The 25,391-nt window shown below is 43.7% G+C and overlaps 1 protein-coding gene and 1 pseudogene across 1 annotated transcript in view; one reads left to right on the top strand and one right to left on the bottom strand.

The window, feature by feature from the left end:
• Positions 1-6,511: 6,511 nt before the first annotated feature.
• Positions 6,512-25,391, top strand: part of Myo7b (myosin VIIB) — a 99,339-nt gene continuing 80,459 nt past the window's right edge. The window contains exons 1-2 of the mRNA XM_013028813.1: positions 6,512-6,555; positions 14,299-14,340. Coding sequence (XP_012884267.1) covers positions 14,323-14,340 — 18 coding nt within the window. The 5' untranslated portion in view covers positions 6,512-6,555; positions 14,299-14,322. The remainder of the gene's footprint in view (positions 6,556-14,298; positions 14,341-25,391) is intronic.
• On the bottom strand, positions 17,114-17,427 carry LOC105995131 (annotated as a pseudogene).

Here is a 25,391-nt window from a genome sequence, read left to right as displayed (position 1 = left end):
GTGGGGCTTGAACTCTGGGCCTGGGCGCTGTCCCTCAGCTCTTCAGCTCAAGGCGAGCGCTCTACCACTTGAGCTACAGTGCCACTTCCGGTTTTCTGGTGGTTTATTGGAGATAGGAGTCTCGCGGTCTCTCCTGTCCGGGCTAGCTTTGAACCACGATCCTCAGATCTCAGCCTCCTGAGTAGCTAGGATTACAGGCATGAGTCACCAGCGCCCGGCCCATGAGACTCTTATCTCCAATAAACCACCAGAAAACCAGAGGTGGTGCTGTGGCTTAAGTGGTAGAGCACTTGCCTTGAGCTGAAGAGCTGAGGGACAGCGCCCAAGCCCAGAGTTCAAGCCCCATGACTGAAAAGAAAAAAAAGTTCAACTTCACCAATGTAATAAGTTGGTACCATCAATTCTGATGACACCAATGACAGAGATCTCCTGTTTATATCTGAGGCCAAGATTTAAATGCCAGAGCCTAAGGCAGATTTATTAACAGGACTGCCCAGAAGTGTCTGCAGTGACACTTTCTTGTTCCTCTCCAAGACAGCAGAGACTAAGTGCATCGCTGCCTCTCCCTCCTGAGGGGGCTGTGGGAACTCCCTGGCTCACTGGGGCCTTGAATTCCAGGCCCAGCTAGTCTGGAGAAGGTTTTCTCACAGTTGCCAGTCCAGGAGGAAAAGGTATTCAGGCTGAGTCATGTCCTTGGGAGGTTGGAACCAAAGTCTTCTAGAGAGCACAGTCCGTGCCTGCTTTTCTGCACTTACCCTGTGGACCGAACTTTCCTGCTATGCATAGTGGACAAAAAGCCAGGAGCTGGCAGCTCCCTGTAACCCCATCTACTCAAGAAGCTGAGACCTGAGGATCCTGGTTCAAAGTCAGACCAGACAGACAACTTCAAAAGACTCTGATCTCCAATTAACTAGCAAAACACTGGAAGTGGAGCTATGACTTAAGTAATGAAGTGCCAGCCTTCCCCAAGGGAAAGCACAAGGCCCTGAGTTTAAGCCGCAGCACTGGCATACAAGCAAATACCAAAAAAAGTGGATGAGGGCCTTTTCCCAGGACATTTGCCTCACCCTTATTGGTCTCCTTTTCTCCCAACCTGATTTCATACTGGCCTATGAAGTACACACTGGTTCCAAGCTAGAGTTGTCTTTGTCACCCAAGAGACATTTGGCAGTCATGTCTAGAGACATGTTGACTTGTCACTACTGGCTAGATTCAGCAATGGATAGAGGGTAGGGGATATCAGTGGACAGAGGCCACAGTGCATAGCAGCTCCTTCCAGCCCCTCAACAAAAAAATGGCCCAATCCAAAATGTTAATAGTGTCAGAGTTGACAGACCCTGAACTTCATGGGTGTAGAATGTGCTCTGTGACCTGTGCTCTTGGTATGTGCATAACTGTGTCCACCTTCAGCTGAGGGTTGTTATGATGTGACACAATGCAATCAGCCCTGGGTGTGGACTCAAGCAAACCTTGATTCACATTTTATCTCTGCCACTTTTGCCCAAGTGACCCTTGCAGGATTTTTAACCTCTTTGACTTTACCATCCTTACTATGAAATGGGAAGGAGCATCTATCATTCAGATTCAGCTCTCACATGTTCTGAAGAGCAGTTTAGTTGTAGAGATATAAGCAGATAGCTATGCTACAACGGCTTCATCATTGGAAAGGAATGGAATAAACCACAGGTTTTAAGATATATAATAATGTAATATATATATATATATATATATATATATAAAATATTATTGAACTCAGGACCTCAGACTCACTATGGTTAGTGTTTTAACACCTAAGACACACCCCCATCCATTTTCTGCTTTTGTTGTTTTTCTGATTGGGCCTAAAAAACAGATTTGAGGCCTGGGACTGGCCTCAAACTTGAATCCTCCCACTGAGCTGGGATTCCAGGTATGTACCACCACACAGAAATGTATTTTTAAACCTTAGCTGAATATTCACCTTGTGGAAGAATTGTAGAAGCAGCACTAGGCGGGCGGTAGAATCACATTTTGTCAGTGCTTGGACTGGGATGGTTGTGACCTGCCCATCTTTATTCTTCATTTTCAAGGCTTGAGACCCTCAGCTTTGCAAGTTGAGGCTTAGGAAAACTGACCAGCAAGTATCTACCTTTGTACCCTGACATAGTCAGGCCAGTCTAGGAGGAGGGACTTGTATGCTATTTGAGAAGGGGTAGTAATAGAATGTTCATGTCCCTGTTTCAACAAGTTTGCTCCGGATGTTTCTGTAATGACAAAATACAGATAAAGATTTGAACACATGGGCTGGGAAGGTGGCTCAGTGGTAGAGCGCTTGCCTTGCATGCCTGAGGCCCTGGGTTCGATTCCTCAGCACCACATAAGCAAAAAGAAAAAAGCTGGAAGTGGCACTGTGGCTCAAGTGGTAGAGTACTAGCCTTGAGCTGAAGAGCTGAGGGACAGCGCCCAGGCCCAGAGTTCAGGCCCCACGACCGGTTTTAAATAAAAAAAATAAAATAAATAAAAAAATAAAAGATTTGAACACATATTCATTGAGGTGTTGTGTAGGATAGCAAAGAACTAGTGTTTCAAGCGCATAATTCTAGCTACTTTGGAAGCAAAGATTGGGATATCATGATTTGAGGACAGTCCAGGCATAAGTTTGCGAGACTCCATCTCAGCCAATGGCTGGGTGCAGTGGTGTTCACCTATCATCTCAGCAACAAAGGAAAGCACAAATAGGAGAACTGTAGTCCAGACTGGACTAGGGAAAACATGATCTAGCTAAAAAAAATCCAAAAAGGAGCTGGCTTAAATGACATAGCATCGGCTTAGCAAGTGTAAGGCCCTGAGTTCAAACCTGAGTACTGTCAAAAACAAATTTAAAAATAATCTCCTTTCTCTTTTCAAACTGTAGGCAAGCTAGTAGAGACAGATGTCATGAAAACTAAAAAAGCAAGCTCAAACAAAAACATAAGTCATTGTGAGCTAGAAGCAGGAGCTAACCTGCAAAATGGCTAGTACTGTAACATTAAAGGTTGCATGACAGAAAAAGAATGAAAGAAAGAAAGATAAAAAGAAATGAAAGAAGGAAGGAAGGAAGGAAGAGAGAGAAAGAAAGATACTTTCCTTTCCCCAGCACTCTCATTTTCCCTCTCAGAAGAATATACACTAGAGGAAGTCTGTCTGACCTCATCCCAGATGATCAGTGCACCCCGAACTTAAAAATGCCCAGAACAGGTAGGTGTCAGAGGCTCAGGCCTGTAATCCTTGCTATTCAGAAGGCTGACATCTGAGAGTTGTGCTTTGAACCAGCCCAATCAAAAGTCCATGACACTCTTTTCTCCAATTAGGCAGCAAAAACCTGGAAGTGGAGCTGTGGCTCAAGTGGTAGAGCAACAGCCTCAAACAAAAAAAGCTCAGGTAGCTGAGCGTTGGTATCTCACACCTGTAATCCTAGCTATTCATGAGGCTGAGATCTGAGGATCGTGGTTCAAAGCCAGCCCAGGCAGGAAAGTCTGCAAGACTCTTATCTTCAATAAAACTTCAGAAAACTGGAAGTGGTGCTGTGGCTCAAGAGGTAGAGCACTTGCTTTGAGCTGAAGAGCTGAGGGACAGCACCCAGAATGACCAAAAAAAAAAGCTCAGGGACCATGCTCAGGCTCCAAGTTCAAACTCCAGCAACCCCCCATGTATAAATGCCTGCTACAGCAAATATTTTGATAGAGAGTACCCATATAAGTTTTACAATATACAGAAACCAATGTCACAAGACCCTTTCACCATACTTTAGACTCAAAGTTTCCATGCTTGGGTGATAAATTCAGGTTTTGCAATAGCAAAGAGATTGTTAGCAAGTGTCAAACAAAAAGAACATGTTTCTGAAGTTAAATTCTCCTAACCCTATTTTTTTTGCCAGTCCTGGGGCTTGAATTCAGGGCCTGGGCACTGTCCCTCAGCTCTTCAGCTCAAGGCTAGAACTCTACCAACTTGAGCCACAGGGCCACTTCCGACATTTTCTGCATATGTGGTACTGAGGAATCAAACCCAGGGCTTCATGCATGCTAGGCAAGCACTCTACCACTAAGCCACTTTCCCAGCCCTCCTAACCCTCTTTAGCCAGTATAAATAGTTCTACTGGGAGACAGCTCTGGGAAGCATGTCTACAACACTTCTCTTCAAACTCTAAGAATGTGTTTCCAGGGGTTCATGCCTTAATCCTAGCTACTCAAGAGGCTGAGATCTGAGGACTGCAAGTAGAAGCAGAAAAGCGCATGAGACTCTCATCTCAGGTGAAGCTATGGCTCAAGTGGTAGAGCACTAGCATGGGACAGCACCCAGGCCAAGAGTTCAAGCCCTAGGACCAGAAAAAAAATAGAATGTATTTCCTCAATTATGTCTCCCTTGCTCTATATTACTTGACCAATCAAATCTTTGTCCACTTTCTACTTATTTTTTCTCAAGTGGTTTCAAGAGCCAGAAACTGGAGGACAGTGAGTTGAGCATCTTTATCTTGAGATCCTCTTTAACCCTTTCTCCAATGAAGATTTCAGCAATTGTCATTTTGTGGGATGGAAAAAAATGGGCCTGGTCCAGTCACCAAAGCAAGTGGGAGCTTAGGAGGTGGGAACAAGGCAGAGCAGGGGTTTAGCCTGGAGCACAGCACTGGCTCCCAGGTAGTGCTGTGGGTCTGGCTGGAAGTCTCAGAGCGCATGGCTTCTTACAAGTGGTCCCTCACATCATCTCCAGCTCCCAGTCCTTGTCATGGGACATTGGATTGCAAGATACAAAAGCATCTCCAACCAGCTCAACAGAAGGAACCTCCATATGGGCCTCCATAAAGCCCACCAGCACAGGAAAACTCCCTGGCTGTCAGTCTCTGGCAGAAAGTCTCTCCTCCTTTTAACCCACTGCAGCCTCCACCTCTGTTTCCACCCAGGGCTTGTCTGTGTCCACAGAGAGGCCCATGATCCTGGCTGTTGCCTGGTCTTTATCTCAATTCTGTCTAGAGATAGCAGCTCCATCTGCATCTCTGCCTGAGAGGCTAGTGTCTTTCCCTTGGGAGAGGAAGGAACCTGGTTGGTTTTACTTGGGCCAGCTTGGAAGAGCATGAAGGTCTCTATTTAGCCAAAGAATAGACTTGAACTGGGCAGCATCTTCCATGTACCCATTGCCTGTGTACCTGCCCAGATGGCTCCCCTTGTGTGGATATTCACTCCCAGGGCCTCCCAGAGCACACTGCCTGATATCACCATTCATTCCTTCAAATATCTGTATTTCCCATACAGCTCAATTCACCCTGCATTGAAACTTCAGCCTCAGCCAGCTCTAGGTTCTTAGGGACTTTCTTGGGAATCTAGGTGGTAGATGGCCTATCTTTCTGCAGTTAGATTCCCTAACCATGCCAGGCATCTCCAGTGTGTGTGCCCTATAAAAATACATAGTAATTTTTTTCCTAGTTTTTTTTTTTAACACTAACACTTTAGGGATCAATTGTCCAAGCAATTCTCCCATGGACTCCTGTTGGTGTCTTATAATTCAATTCAATTCTGTCACTGTCTGCCTGTATTTAGAGTCATCTCTCACTCCACCAAGCCTGACTCGACTTCAGATGTCAATGACAAGTAATATGCTATCCTTGGTATGTCAGAAGAGTAGGCTGTAAATCAGGGGCTCCCCACCACCATTTTCCCCTCAGGTTCCATTCAAGAGATGCTCACAACATCAAAGGAACTTCTTACTTTGCACTTACCAGTTTGTCATAACAAATATTTCAAAGGATACAGATAAGTAGCCAGTGAAAAGACAGATAGGCAAGGTTTGTAGGAAGGGGCACAGGGCTCCCATATTACTCTGAGTGCCACCCTCTAGGCACTTCCTTGTGTTCAGCTATCTAGACACTAAGTTATCTTGTTGCTCATGTTTTACCTTCATAGAGGTCAGGAAATGGGGCTGAAAGTGCCAACCCTCTACTCAATTAGCCCTTCTAGCAACTGGCCCCACCCTGAGGCCATCCAAGGGCCAGCCTTACTTGCCTCATTAGCATAATCTCAGGTGTTAGCCAAAGGTTTATCATTTCTGAATAACAAAAGATACTCCACCCACTTACAAGAATCACTAGAAATGGCAAAGACTCAACACAATATGTTCCATGCCATACACAGCTTCTGTTAGCATGGGATGTTTGAGAGTAGAGTTCCTACAGGGGCTTCCTAGGAGCCCTGTGACCTCTGGAAGATGCTGAGCTGCCTGGATGATCAGCTAATCATCACCAGGATTTGTTTGGCGTTCAGAAGCAGGTGTCCACCAGGAAGCAAGTATTGGCTGTTCTGTTGAAGAGTGGACTGCTGTGAGGCCATGCTGGCCAGGGCTGCAGGAGGCACGTGGGAGTGGATATGCTTGGAGTCTGAGGACAAAGTCCTGTAATAAATTACGTGAGCTAGGAGCACTCAGCCATTTCCTCTTCATTCCCTTCCGCCTCTCCGGCTGTCTCTTACTCTATCCCACACCAGAGCCTTGGTGCTGCCTCTCGAAGTTCTTTCTGGGTGCCCAGAGCAGAGGGGAAGGAGTCTTGACAAGGTAAGAAAGCCCTGGACTGTTCCACCAGCTGGAAGGGAGGAGGGACTCTGCTGAAGGAGGAGAGTCTTTAGGCAGGAGACAAATCAGGAGGCACAGACCCCAAAACAGGGTGGGCAGGCTTGTGGGAAAGAGGGTTGGTTATTTCCCTGAGGAACCTCCACACTGGAGACCTCAGCAGGGCTTTCCAGTCTGCTGGGCTGCAAGGGCCCTCTCTGAAAAGCACAGGGGAAGGAAAAGCTGTGTGGGCCTGCTGCTGTAAGGAAGGTGAACACTGAGACAGGCCTGGGCTGTGCTGCCTCCAGACAAAGCCACCTCACAGCTAGAGGGCCTGGGTGAGGATCAAGGGGCCTCCGGGATAGCTCAGGAACCACACCAAAGCTCCACTGCATCACAGGAGGAGGCTCACTGCTTCCTCAGGAAAATGTGATGCCATTCCTCGGGGACAAGAGACTGAAAAGGGGGCTTTCGGGTACCCTTTAGAAGACACAGAGCTGGGCTGTCTCTGGAGACTGGGTTGACTGATTCTCATACCTTAGAAAATGGCTGCCTTGTGAAAGGCCTGGACCCTGGTGTAGAAAGACACAGCCTTAAAGCCTTCTGCTATGAGTGTTGGGAGAATCAGGTGGCTGAGAAGAGAGGCACAGCTGTGAGCCCCCGGGCTACTGGCACAGTATGTGATACACATCCCCCACTTCCCTGAGGAGGAGTCAGGAGAGATGGGCTGACATTGGGCAAGCAGGGATTCTAAAGATCCCAAATTGGTGGGGGTGGGACTCCCCCTCAGGTTCCACTTTGTAACTGTGGACTGGAATTTTGCCTTAATCCCTAAGATTCTGGAACTGTGCTCAGAATTTTAGTTAGAAGAAAACCAAAACCCTGAATGTGGCTCTTGAACCCACTTTCCCATCACACACTCATGAACCCCTCAGCTAAAGAGCTATTTGGGAGAAAACTCCCTCCACCTTCCTGGATGTGCTGTGTGCCTTGCCACCTGTCCTTCAGATGACATTTCTCAAAGAAGTATTCCACAAATGTCTGCATAGGACCCAGGCTGTCAGCGTAGGATTCTGTGGGAAAGTCTCGCAGCTACACTAGGCACTTACAATGCTCCACATTTTACTTGTCTCAAGCGGCTCTAGCTTCCTTTTTCTTACTCCATCCATATAATATGCACTCTAGAAGACATAGTTGTATGATTTTCATGGAAGAGGACATTGAGGTCAAGGCAGGTAAAACAATTTCCTCAGCATCACTAGACTATGATTTGAGCTCCTTGATGACAAGGGCTGGATCCCCTAGGATTTCACTGACCCTGTCCTGTCAGGATGCAGAGAATAAGTGCCACGTAGGCATGACAAGTGGATGAATGATGAGGATAGTGGCAGAAGGCCAGCCAGGGATGGAGTCAAGCTCTCCAATCGGATGTAATGATATCAGAGAGGTAGAGAATGGCTCTTCTGTACCTCCTCAGTTAATCAAGCTATGTGGATCAAGATCCTTTGCTACTAGCTAGTGACATGGGACTGGTGAAGTGGGTGAAAAAGGTGATGCATGAACCCCAAAGGCACAGAACTCAGGGCATCAAGTGCTCATGGGAGGTCATGCAGCTGAAGGCAAGAATGGGGCGGTAAAGACACGAGTGGGCTTTGAAGGAAAGAATGGCACAATGACAGTGGCAGAGAACTGCAGATAGTTCAGGAGAAGGAAATGCCATCCACAAAGAGGATGAGAGAAGAAAGGACCCATTCAACTTGAACCTTGGCAAGTGCCTGGCAGAAACCCAGTGTGGATGTAGAGTAACAGTAAAGGACTCTCGATTGCTATCTTAGTATGTTTTCTGGTGCTAATAACTCAATGCCAGAGTTTTTTTTTTTAAGGGCAGTGGTAGGGAGTGGTTTATTGTGGTATGGTTCTGGTACCGGGTCAAAGGGCTACATCTGGTAATAATGTTTTTGCTGACAGAGTCCTAAGGTGGTGGCAGGCATCACCTGGGATAGAGATAAGAAGCATGTGTGGCCTGGGCACTAATGTCTCATGCATAATAGACTGAGATTTGAGAAGCAAGCTTCAAAACCAACTCTGACAGGAAAGTCTGTGAGACTCCTGTCTCCATTAACCATCAAAAAGCTGGAAGTAGAGCTGTGGCTCAAGTGGTAGAGTGTTATCCTTGAGCAAAAGAAGCTCAGGGACAGGACTCAGGCCTTGAATTTAAGCCCCCGTACCAGCACAGAAAAAAAAAATGCATACAGGTGTCCTCTGATCTTTCCCTCCTCTTATGAGTCACCAAGATTCCTGGAGACTGCTGTGATGACATTACCTGATCCTAATCACCTACTAAGTGTCCCACCCACAAACACCTTCTTCATAACTCACAAAGAGGATTTAGGTTCAATATGGGATTCAGAGGTCACAAACCACATTTGAATCATACTGGCCATGATGATCAGAATGTTTTCTTTATTGTCACAAACAGTAGCCACCAGTCACAAATAACTATTGAATGCTCTAAGTGTAGCTGGTAAAACTGAGGAGCTGAATTTTAATTTTAACTAAAATTAAATTAAACAGTCACCTGTAACTAGTGTGGCTCTACAAAGCCAGGCTGAGGAGAGAGAGATGTAGATTAAGAAAGGACTTTGGAGCCAGCTCTGAATTCTAATCCTAACTCTGTCACTAATGTGGGACCTTAACCTTTGGTTAAGGGAAATTAAGCCTTCCCTTGAAGGGTTGTTATGTGGATTAAATTAATGAGCTACTACTGGAAAACTTTTAGTATAATGCCAGCCTGAGACTCTGCTCTGTTCTGGAGGACTGGGGAGAGAGTGCTAAGGTAGTGGAAGTATATGTGTTGCCAGTCAGCCCAGGGTGGATTTTTTTTTGTCTTCCCCCTCCTCAATCTAAGCTAGGAATCACAGAGGCAAGTGATACTAATCAAACAAGGCTCTATTGTGCCTATGTATGGGTAGTATTTCCTGGACTGGCTCCTCAAACAGGTGTTAGGAACATTTTTTATAGTTTGTTTGTTGTTCACATAGACATGCACTGGTGGTTGTTGTGCCCCATTCAGGATTTCTGCACAGGTCTCATTTGATCTTTGTTCTCCACACTGGGGTCTATGCTTGGCCTGGTGTTTGCTAATGCTCATGAGTCCTTTTGCACTTGGCTTGCAGATATATGGTTGGGGGGGGCATGGCTGCCCACCAGTTAGATCATACAGTGGTGAGAACCCAGCAGTTTGTGTATCTAGAGGATGCAGCTTTTTACAAGTATTAAAGGAAGCATGTAGCACACATAGGAGTAAACTAGCTTCTTATTAAAAGAAGAAAAACAGAAAACATGGCTATAAAGTCAGGCCATTTCTGTTTAGCTCCATACATACTTTATCAATTTCTCCTTCATTTACCACCTACCTTGTTTGAAGAGCAAACAAACAGTTGTTTGAAGTTGCTTACAGATCTGCCAATACCCAAACAGAATCTAAAATAAATGAGAAATAGGGGTGAGGAAAAAACTAAGGAAAGAAAAGATAATGTAGCCTGGGGAAAGATTAACAAATGAAATGCACATTAGAAAGCCCTATACAGACAAAGGGTGATCCAATTGAGCAGTAATACTCACTAGGCACTATACAACTTGAGTGGGGGGCAGAGGGGAGTCAGGAGAGGAAAAACTGGGAGAAAATGAGGCAGGGGGTGACTGTTCAAAAAGAAATGTACTCATTACCTGACCTATGTAACTATATCCCCTTTGTACAAAAAAACCCTGTATTTTGCTAGGTATCCATGAAATTTATTCCACACCTCCCAATAGTACAGTCTAGTACAGAAGTACAATCAAGCAGAGACAGACCAATGCTGCCACTGAGTTGTGAGTAAGCCAATCTCTGGGAAGAAGGCCAGCTCTCTAGTGGAAGATAAATCCAGGAGGGCTTCTAAAGGCTGCTTGTGGAAGATGGACAAGAGTCTCTCAAGAGCTGAGAGGGAGGCGCCAACCGTTTGTCTCTAGAATAAAAGAGACTCTCTTAAGGGATATCTCTAGGATGAAAGGGGTCTTCGGTGTGTTTCAAGCTATCTCTGGGTAAGCTGACAGCTTGAGGAAAGTTCTCTGGATGGATGTAAGCCACATATTTCAATGCAAGGTGGTGAGGGTTATTCTTGAGAGTTGTATAGAGTCTGTTGGGAGCACAGAGCAACAGGCTCCATCACCTCGATTCAGGGAGGCTAAAGGAACATTGGCTAGGTCTGAGAGAATGGGTTGAAGATGAGGCTAAATAGGCTGGCACTTCACTGAACCTACAGGGAACCATAGCACCCAAACCAGATCTCGGAGCATTCTGGTGGAATCCTTCAGCACTTTTTAATATAGGATCAGATTATTTGCTAATAGGTATAATTGGCTTCTTCATTTCCTAGTTGTATCCTTTCAGTTCTCTGTCTTTGTCTTTTATCTCTCCATCTCTGTCTCTGTTGATCCGTCCATCTGTCTGTCTCTTCTATTTATCTGCCTAAGAATTCAAGCACCATATTGAATAATCTCATTCCTGGCTTCAGAGGAAATGGATTCAGTTTTTCCCCACTCACAATGTTGGTTACAGGTTTGTCAGATTTAGCCTTTGTTATGTTGAAGCATGTCCCTTCTGTTCCTAGACTTTCAGTACTTTTATCCTGAAGGAAAGTTGAATTTTGTCAAAGGCTTATTTCTGAATCTATTGAAAGATCATGTGTCCCAGATTCTACTGAAGTGCTGCACTGTGTTTGGTTTTACATATGTTGGACAGTCCTTGCACTCCTGGAAAGTAACTTGTAGTGCATGATCTTTTTAAATGTTGTTAAATTTGGTTTGTGAATATTGTATTGATGATCTTTGTATGTATATTTATCTATTCCTTCTGGTTTATTCTTTTCAGTTTTGATATTAGTGTATGACTGGCTTCATAGAATGAGTTTGAAAGCATTCGTGTCCTTTTCTATTTTGTGGAATGATTTGAGGACTGTTGGTGTTAGTTTTTTAAAGTCATGGTAGAATTAAGAGTGAAATAGTCCAATCCCGGGCTTCATTTGTTGTGAGATTCTTTGTTACTGCTTTCTTCTTATTATATTTCTTTGTTGAGAGATTCCTTATTACTGCTCATTATAGATCTATTTAGATTTTTCATAATCACTCGGTTCAGTTTGGGTGGGTCATATGTGTCTAGACATATAGCCATCTAGTCTAGAGTTTCCATATAAGTTTTGGAAAATATTGCCTAATGATCATCTGTATCTCAGGAGTTTTTGTTACAGAATTCCCTTTTTCTCTCAAATTTTAATAATGTGTTCTTCTCTCTTTTGGTTTGGCTAAGGCTTTGCCAATCTTGATGCTCTTTTAAAAGAACCAATTCTATATTTCATTAATCAATCTTTTCATTGTTCCTTTAGTCTCTATTCAATTTCCTCCCTCACCTTTATTATTTCTTTCCTTCTACTAATATTGGCTTTGGCTTATTCTTGTCTAAGATAAGCATATCATTAGATCATTTAATCTCTTTTTGATTTTACGATAGGCACTAGCAAACTTATTTTTATTTTTTACACATTGTTTTTATATATTTTTATATATGTTTTATATATTGTTATTGTAAAGGTGATATTCAGAGGGGCTATAGTTACATGTCATTACAGATAGTGAGTACAATGCTTTTGAACCATGTCACCCCTCCCCTTGCTCTATCTCAGTTTTTCCCTCCTGTCCCAAGATATGTAGTTCATTTTCCACATAGTGTCTAGTAAGTACTACTATGGTATTTGTTCACCCTTTATTCCACCTTTTCTGTGTTCCTCTTTACCTCCCAAAGACAAATAAACTAACAAATAAAAGGAAAAGACAACAAAAATAGCAAGTATAGCACCAACAAAAGTCTCTTGTCTGTTTTTCTTGGATTTCATTTTATAAGATATTTTATATGATCATATGCACATAGCTATTGAGCCTTTGTGATCAACTCCTATTATTATATTGTATTATATCCCTTTTTGACCTTACTGAGTGAATGTCTAGAAACCTGTATAATTTATCATGTCCCAGTATATTTTTATATCATTCAACATGTATACTTGTAGGTTTATAGGCGCATTCTAGTTAACACAAATGAGGGAAACCATGCAACTTATGTTTCTTTGGATCTGGCTTACTTTGCTTAATGTAATTATGAATGGTACAATAGCATTCTTTCCCTAGAGTAGTTCACAGTTCAGTCTAAACAATAGGCTACCTCTTCCCTCCTTCCACTTCCTCCTCCTTCATCCTCCTCCTCCCCCTTCCTTCTTTTTCATCTTTCTCTCCCTCCTCCTCTCTCTCCTCTTTCTCTTTGGCAGTATTGAGGTTTGAACTCAGGGCCTCTTACTTGCTAGGCAAGCACTCTCCCACTTCAGCCATTCCCCTTGAAGGATTGACTCCCACCCTATTATCCCAGGTGCATACAGATGTTAGACAAAAACCAGGTATGCGCAGATGTGCTTGACTCAGGCAGGATAATCCAACCTAAGCCTAGCCATAAACATCCCATTGTGGGCCTAACCAAAAATCCCTGCTTCCCCCAGGCCTAATAGCCTTCCAATAATCTCTTTCTCCTTGCTCAGACCCCATACAAGCCCATCTCCAACCCCACTTCCTTGCACAGTCTTCATCCTACAGTAAGGCACTGCTGTGCCTCAATATACTGTCCTCATCTATTGAGATGGAGTCCAGTCTGTTGTTTCTCCTCCAGTTTCTTAACACCCTAGTCCTTTTTGCTTTAGTTATTTTTCAGATACTTTTTTTTGGGGGGTCCGTTCGTGGGGCCTGAACTCTGGGCATGGGCACTGTCCCTCAGCTCTTCAGCTCAAGGCTAGTGCTCTACCACTTGAGCCACAGCGCCACTTCTGGCTTCTGGCTTTTTCTGCTTATGTGGTTCTGAGGAATCGAACCCAGGGCCTCATGCATGCAAGGCATGTGCTCTACCACTGAGCCACCTTCTCACCCCTTAGATAGTTTTTAAATGTAATTCTACCTATGGCCTCTTGTGTAGCTGGGATGACAGCTACACCATTACCAGCTTCTTTGTTGAGGTAAAATCTTGCTGTTTTTCCAGGGCTGTCCTCAAAATGTATCTTCCAGTCTCTGCCTCCCAAGCATCTTAGACACTACACGTGACCAGTCCTCAGCATTTTCCATGTTCTCACTTATATAATGGGGGAGCCACCAAATCAATATCCTCTGAATGTCTCACTCATGTGTTTTCCCTCCCAGGAGTACTTCCAGGAGTACTGCCAAGTATTAGAGCATCATACAGTTGTTCTACACTTATATAAACTGATATGGGCCTATTCACTGATGCCTTCTGGAGCAGGCTAGGACTCAATTGCATGCTCTCAAGATTCAGATGTTGAAGTCCAGTTAGGACTTCAGGACTCAGAATGTGTATTTAGAGATAAGGTCTTTAGAGTTAGAGTGTGGTAAAAGAGCTTGACTAAAGCACTGAGTTCAAACCCCAGTCCCCAAAAATAGAGAGAGAAAGAGATGGAGAAACAGAGAGAGAAAGGAGGAAAGGAGGGAGGGGGAGAGAAAGGAAGGAAAGAAGGAAGGAAGGAAGGGAGGGAGGAAGTCTTTAAAGAGATGACTAAAATAAAACAAAGTCATAAAAGTGGGCCTAATCCAATCTGGTGACATCCTTACAAGAATATCTGGAACATGAATACTGACATCCTGTTTTCTTTCCACTTACAGGCCACAGGGGACTGCTGAGCCAGGATGACGATGTTCAGACTGGTAAGAACTGCATTTATTTGATCTAGGCTACAGAAGTTGTCTCAAGATGAGTTGAACTATTTCCAAGGAAAAAGAGAAAAACCCTAGAAGGAAAATCACAGAGACAAAGGAGTTTGAGGAATGAAAAGTATTCTATTAGCAAAGGAAGACAACTTTAGCAACTTTCAGCATCTCAAGGTGGTCATATGTATGCACATAAGTGTCCCTCACTTCTAGTCAAGGCTTGAAAGGGCGGTTCTCATTGGTTATTTCCTTGTGGGACTTACTGGGAGCCTGTGCAGAGAAAACAGGTGACTGGATTTTGTGTGACAGGGTGTGAATCAGACCCCAGGCCAAAACTCTACTCCGCGGCCTACATCACGTTTCCTTCACTCAGCATATCACTGGATGCAGGTGAGGGTTTGTGAAGTTTCCCTCTAAAGATAGGGACTCTTCACTTAAAATCCTTGACTTCAATCAAGAATAAGAATTTCTGGACAAATCACAATGGTAAGAAAACTTGGCAGAACTTCATTAAGTAAGTAAGCAAGCAGGCAAGCAGACAAACAGACAAGCAAAAAGGCAGAGAGTAGGTGCTCTCAAAGGGAAAAAGACACATGGGGCTCTTTGACATCAGGGGTATTTATATACCAAAGTCAGGGCTTAACTTTATTAAAGTTAGGCAGATAGATGTCTATCTTTGCTTCTCATTACTCTTAGTGTTACACTTTTACCACCTGGGTTCAGGTGGTACACTGACCTGTACTTTAAGTATATGACCATTGTGTTTGGGCATCCATTTCAGGAAAGAATGCATTCCGCCATATATTTTTTTGAATGTGTTATCCTTGAGATAGAATGCATCCTTCCCACAAATGTCATCTTTTGAGATAAGCACTTTGTGCCACTTTTCCAACCAAGTATTTGCTTCTCCAGGACACATGTCCTTTTATAATGTCCTTTCTCAGTGTTAAGAGCACACTAATTGTTTGGGGTCAGCAGGCAAGGTCAGGTGGAAAAAGCTTCTCTTGCTCCCTCCCCACCCCCACCCCGTGTTAATATGGCAGCTTTATAAAGGAGTTGCAAGGGTTCAAACAAAGAAGACAGTGTTATGCTTCTAAATATACTATTTCTAAATTCCTGGCTGCCACTCACTTTATTTTCCCTTGTCTATCCTTCATTGTCCCCTAAAATGACTTTGGTCCTTCATCTTGAGGGAAGTTGGTGGGTAACGATCCTGAGTTTTTGAATTCCTGACTGCCCTTTGCCACGCCTCATCTTCCCTCATCTGTCATGTGTCAGTTTGTTTTCAGAATAATTTTAACTGACATAGAAAAACTGTATATATTAGTGAGATACTATTATGTAGGAATTCAGTCCTGAGAAGCAGAGAAGTCACGTTTTGAGAGTTCAAACTGAGAGTCTTAATAGGAAGCCAGTGACTGCAGGTGAACTATCACAAAGACCTGCACCCCAGAATGCTATCAGCACAAAGATTTTAAAGGCAAAATCCACATGCTTGCAGTGAGAACCAAGTCTCCACAAAAATGTTAAGCAAAGCAAGCCATATAGGGGAGTACTCAGGGGTGAACAAACCAAACCGTCCAGAGGAACAATCAGGGGTAAGCAGGGGCTAAACAGCATGATGCACCTGCAATTCAAATAACAGCTTATCTCACCTTTAGGCTTTTCAGAGTTGGATGAAAAGCCATCCTCCCCACCCCCCAGTAAGACACCAGCGTGGTGGTGAGAACAAGACATTGTTGCTTAGGTCTGGTATTCTTATTTCAGTACATGTAATGTTTTGATACATGTGTGCATGTGTAGTGTTTAAATCAAAGTCAATATATCTGCATCACCTGTTAAGTTTTAATTAAGGCAAAGCCAAAGAAATGTACCTATGAATGCACCAGTTCAAAGGTCTCAGGATATAAGGAACTGTGAAGCAGAGTTTGGAAAAATACTGCTTGACATCATGTTGCTCACAATTTCCTTGTGTGCCTGATATATCTACTTTGAAGGATGATCATATTCACAGATGGATCCTTCAGAGCCAAAAGGTGGCTGAATAAAGGGTAGAAGCTTAGTGAGCTTGCATTTATCTGCACCTACTTAGTGCTGGGCATTCTCGGGCTCCTCATCAGTATTGCATTCCATCTCAACACCAGCCTTGTGAAGATGTGCCTTTCTTTTTTGGGGGGGTGGGGGGCCAGTTGTAGGGCCTGAACTCTGGGCTTGGGTGCAGTCCCTCAGCTCTTCAGCTCAAGGCTAGCACTCTACCACTTGAGCCACAGCACTACTTATGGTTTTTTTTTTTGCTTATGTGGTGCTGAGGAATCGAACCCAGGGCCTCATGCATGCAAGGCAAGCGTTCTACCACTGAGCCACCTTCTCAGCCCAAGATGTGCCTTTCAAATGACAATGAAATTAAAGCTCAGAGAGATCAAGTGCTTTTCCTGAAGCCACATGAGTCATGGAATGTAGAGTAGTGTGTTAGTCCATTTTCTATCACTGTAACAAATACCTGAGATCACCAACTTACAAAGAGAAAAAGAGTTACTTTGGCTAATAGTTTTGGAGGTTTCGGTCTGTGTTTGCTTGGCTCCTGTACCATTGGGTTTGCGATGGGTCAGTGCGTCATACTAGAGAGTATGTGATTCCTACAGGCAGGGAATCAAATAGGAAAGGGCCATAGTTCCGTTTAAGGCACTGTAACTTCAGTGTAAGAATGGTGACAGACCACAATTCATCCATGATGTGAATGAATGTTTACTTTGTTGTATGCATCTTTTTTATGTCAGGAGTTTGTTTACAAACATATCTAGTATTCTGAGTTGGAGAGTTTAATCCATTTTCCAGAGTCTGTGCCTCTTCATTCTTATTTGTTAAATGGTGAATTACGACACTCTTACTTCTTAAGCAGTTGGTGCCTCACTATAAAAAATGGTGCAGCCAATCCAGATCCAAAGAATACAGTCATCATGGCCAGGAACCACCACCACTTGTTTTCCACGGAAGACGGCAGAGTCTTCCCCGGGCCCGATGGATCAAAGAGGTTGTAAACCTCCAGTTGCTTTGGCCCAACCTGGAGCAAAGGCGCAGAGACATCGCGGGAGAAAGGGCCGAGCAACCACAGTGTGGCTTCTACCACGACCTTGTTCGCCCAAGGCAATGGTCACAGGACCTTTTTTTTTTGGTTGGTTGTGGGGCTTGAACTCTGGGCCTGGGCACTGTCCCTCAGCTCTTCAGCTCAAGGCTAGTGCTCTACCACTTGAGCTACAGTGCCACTTATGGTTTTCTGGTGGTTAATTGGAGATAAGAGTCTCACAGACTTTCTTGCCCGGGCTGGCTTTGAACCGTGATCCTCACATCTCAGCCTCCTGAGTAGCTAGGATTACAGGGTGAGCTACCAGCTCCTAGCTTCTTGTATACTTATAAAAACATTGAACATTTTTTTCATAGTGAGATCAGAGAGAGAGAGAGAGAAACTTCCATTTTTAAAAGCAACTCTTCTGTTCTCTAGAAGTTATCTTAGTTATTTCAGTTTTTCTACCTGGCAAATGGACAAAGGGCTTTCTGAGATTTCTCAGAACACCAGCACTGCTTTCTCACCTAGATGACCCCTGCCCTGACTGGTTCTTACCACAGTGACAGGAGGAACAGACACAGCTGTTAAGAGGTAAAGATTGCAGGTGAAACATAAAAGGCTTCCCAAGGAAAGCGCTTGGACACACAATCATACACAAAAAGGAGTTTAATGTCAGTAACCTGACAGGCAGAGAGCAGTGGCCAGGAGGGACTACAAGCACGGTTATATGGGCTGGGTTCATGTGAGCTATGAGGGACATGAGGGATGTGAGAGAGGGGCTCCATTGTGGTGGGCTAAGGTGTCAGGTTGCAGCTGCATGAGCAGGGGGGAGCTGTCTTATTGGTTTCAGCTGCCTACTTTGAAAGGCCCTGTGTCAGCTAATTATGGGGAAGGGCCATGCTTTACTACAAGGCCTAAGATGATGGAGGGTGTTCTGAGATGGAGGAGATAAGGCTAACATTCCAACCCTTTTTGTTTATTTTTGGCAGGGATTCCACATTAGGGTGTATTGGCGAAGGTTCATCTTCTGTAACTGGATAATGGGCAGAGTCATTTGGAAGTGTCCTTTGGGTGAGGAGCAAGGTGATATTGTCCCAGGAGCATCTGATTGGCCGTCTGAAGGCCCTTGCTCTTTCTGTGAGGATCTTCTGCAGGCACCTAAAAATACAGGATAAATTAAAAATGGCCACAAGGGGACCCAGCAGGGGCAAAAATCCATGTGGCTAGTGGACTCTGCAGGGATGATTGCAAAGATGAGGGAGAGGCCCTAGCACATGAATTAGTGGCAAGCTTGACTAGTGCCTGTGTTGTAAGGTGAATCATCCCAGAAGCCACATTTTGAAATATAGAATATTGGACTTTATATTACACAGTTAGCAGGCTGCAGGCAGCCAGTTTTTACAAAGGCCTGCAGCATGCAAATACACATAGCACAGCTAGGAAACATGCTAAAGAGGAAAGAAAGAACAAAAACAATAACTACAATCCAATTCAGCTCCAATGGAGAGCGGAATTGGGACACCATGGTGACTGGAGATGAGCCAGGAGTCAGGACACAGAAGACGATCATGGAGACACATGTGGCAGGGCTTCCTGGTGTTAAGGCTGGTCAGAGCCTAAATAGGTTGGCTCAGGGGGCAGTTCCACAGGAAATTCCCAGTTCCAGGCACTGGACTGACAGATTCGATAGCCTATCAGCCAAGTGCCCACCCCTGTCTCCAGGGATCTGGGCACGCCCATCACCAGGGAGGCAAGTGATGGGCAGGGAATTTCCTTCCCCCAGCATGAAGACAAGATGCCAGACCCTACCATCCACCATGTGGCCAATATGTGCCAACCAGACCTGACCTCCTTACTTTACCTGTGTATCTTCTTCCACCTGTCCTGTCATGTTTACACAGTGGCATAAGAGGATGCTTGTCCACCCTTCTCTGTAGTGAGCAGGTCCAGAGCTCTCCTATTTTGGAGTGTGATATCCGCCAAGGAGTTAAGTTGAGTCTGTGAAAGGCATAGGGCCTTGGAGGAACCCTCAATAGAGGAGAGTAGACATTCACTGAGTTCTGGGTTAGATGTTACAGAATGGTAAAGACTCCCACCAGATAGCCTTATAGAGACAACAGTGGATACCAAGCTCACTCCTGCCAGAACTGGGAGAAAAATGGCCCATCTCTGTGGCCTTGGGTTTGAGGTGAGGGTGCTTAAGGTTTTGAACTTGGTATAGGAGTACAAAGTATACTGTGGAACTGGAGAAACCAGCATGCCATGGGAGGGAAAGCCTGGAGAGATATACCTGGTCAAGGAGGAGCTGCACCAAAAGATGTGTTTGGCAGGACTCCTGAGGAGTTATGAGTGTATAACATGGCACAGGGGCATTTGTATAAGGTAGGGGGAGATTTGAGGGCTTCAGCATGATGGGTAGGGAGCAGGCTTTATCTTTAGTAGAAACATTAAGAGGAACCTAAGCCACAGGAGATTGCTGTAACTGAGCACAAAGGAAACCTCTGTTGCAGTGTAATTGAGGGCTTGAAGGAAAGACTGCTTTAGCAGATTTTTTCAGAGGAGAGGCTTGTGGGAAAATAGAGAATTTTTAAGGCTATTAGAGGACTTTTTTATGATAGGGAAAAACATCATGGCAAGGGCTGTGCTGGTGTTGATGGGCTCGTATACCCAATCAGTCTTAATTATTCCAGTAGCTAGTTTGGAATTAATTGACCCCATTATTCCTACTTCCCACTTTTTGTCCCATGAGTAGTTTATTGTATGGGTGCAGTTTACAAAAATTTTGTTTCCCAGGCCAAATTTTCGATCAAGGTCAAGGGGTTATCAGTAATGAAATTTGCAGCTCTAGGAGGAGCAACCATAATAAGTAGTGCCCTGTTTGCAATAGTCATTGTCCTGATCTGAGATAGACAGACTGAGGGGCATAGTGGTAATTCTTCACATAATAGCATCCTGAAGTGTAGGCCTGTCTTAGGTCAAAGGAGAGAGTTACAGGTCTTCTGCATCCATGGAGGGGCACCTGGCCAAGGAGAGTATCCACTGGGAGGTGGGTGTGAGTATGAAGAAATGCCAGGCATATGGATTATGTGCCTGGGGCTCTGCTTGAGTATGGGCCATGAGCTGCAAGGTTCCAAGAATACCAAGGGCAAGGAAAATATTATGTGGAATAGAAGAAGGTAACAGAATGAAAAGCAAAGTGGGGTAAAGACAGATAATGTGCTTTGCAAATGTTGATCCTGAACCAAGTCTAGCAGAATAAAAGGGTAGGGGGCTTAGGGTAGAAACCGTTTGGTCCACAGAATATAGAGAAATTGATAGTAGCAGGATGGAGAAAAAAGGGGTTACTCATCAGTGGAGACCATGTCCTTGGGATGTTCAATGCTGTGGAGTCTTCTGGAAGGTACCAAGAGTCAGTGATGGAATTTGGGTTCCCAGAAAAGAGCTCACTCACCAAGGAAGATCTGTGGATGTGAGGTTGGAGTACTCAGTGATGGTAGAGAGTACCTTGGGTGATTTTCAATGGAAGCTGGAGGGGTTGGGGTTCCTGAAGCAGCTCAGATTTCTCAGGAGGGGAAGAGCAAAGTCAGTGGGAGGGCTTGGATCCAAGTCATGTCACCAATGAAAGGCTTTTGCAAGAAAATCACTCAGACACCTGGTCACATACAAAGAGGTTTCATGTCAGTAGCCTGACAGGCTATGTCACAGGCAGAGAGCAGCAGCCAGGAGGGACCCCAAGTCCAGTTATATGGGGTCAGGTTCATGTGAGCCAAGAGGGAGGTGAAGGATGTGAAAGAAGGGGGCTCCATTGTGGTGGGCTAAGATTTATGGTTGCAGCTGCGTGAGCAGGATATTGCTTCCGGGGGGAGCTGCCTGCTTTGAAAGGCCCTGTGTCAGCTAATTTCAGAGAAGGGCCATGCTTTACTGCAAGTCCCAGCAGAGAGTATCCTGAGAATGGAGGAGATCAGGCTAACAAAACAGTCTCCCATTTCCTGGTGAGCTGGCCTTGTCACTGAATTCAGGCGAAGGTTCATGAAGTTTTTAAAAGTAAGGATTCTTCACTTAGGGTCCATGACTTGATCACAGGCTAAGAATTTCTATACAAGTCACAATGGCAAGAAAATGTGGTGGAATTTTCTCAAATAAGTAAGTAAGCAGACAAGAAACAGACAAACAAAAGGGCAGGAGCAGACTCTAATAGAGTGTGGGTGCTCTCAAAAGGGAGATAGAGGGAGACACACACACACATATACACACAAACACACAAAGCTCTTTGGCTGTTAGAGACATTTATATGACAGGGGGTCTGGCTTCAAATTATGCAAAGATAGGAGTTCTATCTTTGCTCTCATTATTCCTGGTGTTACTTTCTGTGTTTCTGGATGTTTAGGGGCACTTCTTCCAGGTAAGAATGCATCCTGCCATAAAATAGATCCTTCTCCTGTTGTAAGGTGAATCCAGACAGTGAGATCAGAGAAGCCACATTTTGAGAGTTTGAATTGGGAGTCTTTATTAGAAAGCTGGCTTCTGCAAGTGGACTATTGTCACAAAGACTTGCAGCCCCACAAATGCACTTAACACTGTTAGAAAACTGAGCATGAGAGCAGGAAAGGAAAGAGAGCAGAAAAACAATACCAGCAACCTAGATCAGCCCTAATAGAGAGGTGAAGTGGGATGCCATGTTGACTAGAGCAGAGCCAGGAGAACAGACACAGCACACAAGGCCTGGAGTAATGATGTCTGCACAGGTCTGACCCTCAAATCCAGTCAGGTCAGGGGGCAGGTTCTCCCAAATTCAAGGCACAGGACTGACAGTAACTTATCATCCTTGCCGCTGCCTCTAGGAATTCAGGCACGTCCATCACCTAGGAGGTGGGTCTTTCCTGAAGCCAAACAGCACTTACATATCCTCTCTAACAACAGGGGTTATCTGAAAATCAAAGGATGGCTTATCTCACCTCTAGGCCTTGGAAGCTGGGTGGACAACCCCCATCACCTGGTCAGGTGCTAGGATGCCTGTGAAAACAAGGTGACTTACTTAGACCTAGTCTTTCCCTTACTTCAATCCTTGAAATAAGGAGGCACCCTTCTATCTGCATTTTGGGACAGAAGGTTGCTTACGGTTTGGGAAAGCATTTTTCTAAGGAAGGCATACATCCTGTCAGACAAGGTGCTAATTCTTGGGGTGAGAAATCCATCCCTCAGGAAGGAATGCATCCTGTGTCTCCCTTTGAAGCAAAGATGGCTCTTCTATGTTTCTTAATACCATATTTCTGAGTTGTCTTCACCAGACCTCATTTTCCTCAAGTTATCCTGTCTCATTTCCCTTAAATGACTTTGGTCCCTTAGTCTTAAGGGAAGTAGATGAATGAATAGCTCCTGTATTTGCTGTAAACTGATCACACTTCATTTTCCCTAGGCTATCTTGCTTCAACATGACCTATCCTTTCCTGTCCTCAGATACTGCCTTCCCTCCAACTGGCACCTCTTGAAACCTGACTGGCCTTGCTTCATATTGTAACACTACCACTACATATTTGAAACAAAATGGGAATAATAATACTGTGTATGGATCACATACAGTGCAGCTTCAATGGAAGCCACACTGCTTTGATAGCAAATACAAGACTGACAGATGTTCTAGATATGTGATAGGGAAAGAGTGGTCCCCAAAGGAAAGGCAGTAAGGCCCATAGGCAAGACAGATCATCATAAAATAAGAGGAAAGTAAAAGATCCTGTGGATCATGCCAGGCTAAATCTGCTGTTTGTGAAAATGATAGAGTTTGGATGTTGCTGTATGCTAGGGTTGTGTGACCCACATTGGGATGGGTTCTAATTCTTTGTACATATCTAATCTAAGGATTTAGTATACAAAGTACAAAGCAAATATCTCATTAATAATCATTATATTGGTTTAATTTTAAATGACAGTATTTTTATATACTGGGTAAATAATAACAGTCACAAAATTACCATTGACCTGAGAAACATGGCTCAAGTAGTAGAACACCTTCCTTCAGGTACAAGGCCTTGAATTCAAACCTCAGCACCACTTATGAAAGGAAAGCAACAAAGCATGCAAAGGAAGGACTGACATTGTCCTAAAGAAAAATGTATGGATTACCTGAATTGTGAAATAGTAATCTCTCTGTACAACACTTTAGTAATAACACTAAGAATATATTTTCAAAAGAGAATTAAAAAAAAATCCCCCATTACAACTTCCTTTCTTTTTTATGGTGCTAGGGATTGAACTCAAGTTCTTGCATATGTTAGGGAAGCATTTTACCACTGAGCTATATTCCTGCTCATTTCTTAACTATTTATTTTTATTTTTTAATTTAAATTTAATTATAAAGGTGGTATACAGAGGTGTTAACAGTTACATAAATCAGGTAATGAGTATATTTCTTTTTGAACAGTGTTACTCCCCCTTGTTTTCTCCCACTTTTCCCCTTCTGGCCCCCTTTTTCCCAAGTTGTGAGTTAATTTCCAACATAGTGTCTAGTGAATATCAAAACAATTGGTTTACCTTTTGTTTCACCATTTCTATGATTCCTCTTCCCCTCCCCAAATCAAATAAACTTAGATTTAAGACAAAGGATACAAAAAAAATCAGTGACAAAAGGGAATAAACCAAAGAAAAAAGAAGAAAGAAAAATAAAAATAACTGAAAACAGTACAATAAAAAACCTCTTGTTTCTATTTATTGGAGTTCATTTTGATAAGCATCATTTTATGCTTAGGGTTCTATAGGAGGTTCTCTATGACCCAGCAATTCTTTTCCTGGGCATTTACCCAAATGACCACAAACCATCTACACTAAAGCCACCATCACAACCATGTTCACTGAAGTACTACTTACTATAGCTAAGATATGGAATCAACCCAGTTGCCCCTCAGTGGATGAATGGACCAAGAAAATGTGGCATATATATACAATGGAATCTATGCTTCCATAAGAAAGAATGAAATTTCCCCATTTGTAAGGAAATGAAAAGACTTGGAAAAAATGATATTAAATGAAGTAAGCCAGACCCAAAGAAACATAGGCTGCATGGTTTCCCTCATTTGTAACAACTAGAATATGTCTATAAATCAAAAGTTAATCCAATGGATAGCAAAACAACCAAACAATTACACTTTGACATAATTTTAATTAAACAGCACTGTAAGCATTAGCACAGTCAGAACAAAGGAGAATATTCTGTTTCTTATTTTATTAAAAAATTATTGTAAAGGTGATGTACAGAGGGGTTACAGTTACATAGGTAAGGTCATGAATACATTTGTTTTTGAACAGTGTTATCCCTTCCCTCATTTTCACCTAGTATCACTGTTGTACTGGTTCACCCTTTGTCCCACCATTTCTGTGATCCCTTTCCCTTTCCCAAATCAGATAAACTTATGTACAAGGCAAAGGGTACAGAAATCAAAAACACTAACAACAGGAAATAAACTAAAGGATCAAAAAGAAAAGAAAGAAAGAAAAGAAAAGCAAAAAAGATCTGCAAACAGCACACGCACAAAAAAAAAACCCTCTTGTTTCCATTTTTTGGAGTTAATTTTGATGACATCATTGTATATAGTCACATGCACAGAGCTATTGAGCTATTGTGATCCTCTGTTAAGTATATTCTAGAAAGTGGCGCTGTGGCTCAAGTTGTAGAGCACTAGCCTTGAGCTGAAGAGCTGAGGGACATCATCCAGGCCTAGTGTTCAAGCCCCACAACCATCAACAAAAAAAAGAAAATATTGTAGACCAGCTGGGTGCTGGTGGCTCGTGCCTGTAATCCTAGTTACTTAGGAGGCTGAGATCTGAGATTCATGGTTCAAAGCCAACCTAGGCTGAAAAGTCCATGAAACTTTTATCTCCAATAAACCACCAGAAAACCGGAAGTGGTAAAGTGCTAGCCTTGAGCTGAAGAGCTGAGGGACATGCCCAGGCCCAGAGTTCAAGCCCCACAATCAACAAGAAAAAAAAA

This window comes from Dipodomys ordii, unplaced genomic scaffold (genome assembly GCF_000151885.1).
Source record: "Dipodomys ordii isolate 6190 unplaced genomic scaffold, Dord_2.0 Scaffold114, whole genome shotgun sequence".
NCBI lineage: Eukaryota > Metazoa > Chordata > Mammalia > Rodentia > Heteromyidae > Dipodomys > Dipodomys ordii.
The sequence above is the reverse complement of the archived record's forward strand: the minus strand, read 5'-3'. Positions and strand labels throughout refer to the sequence as shown.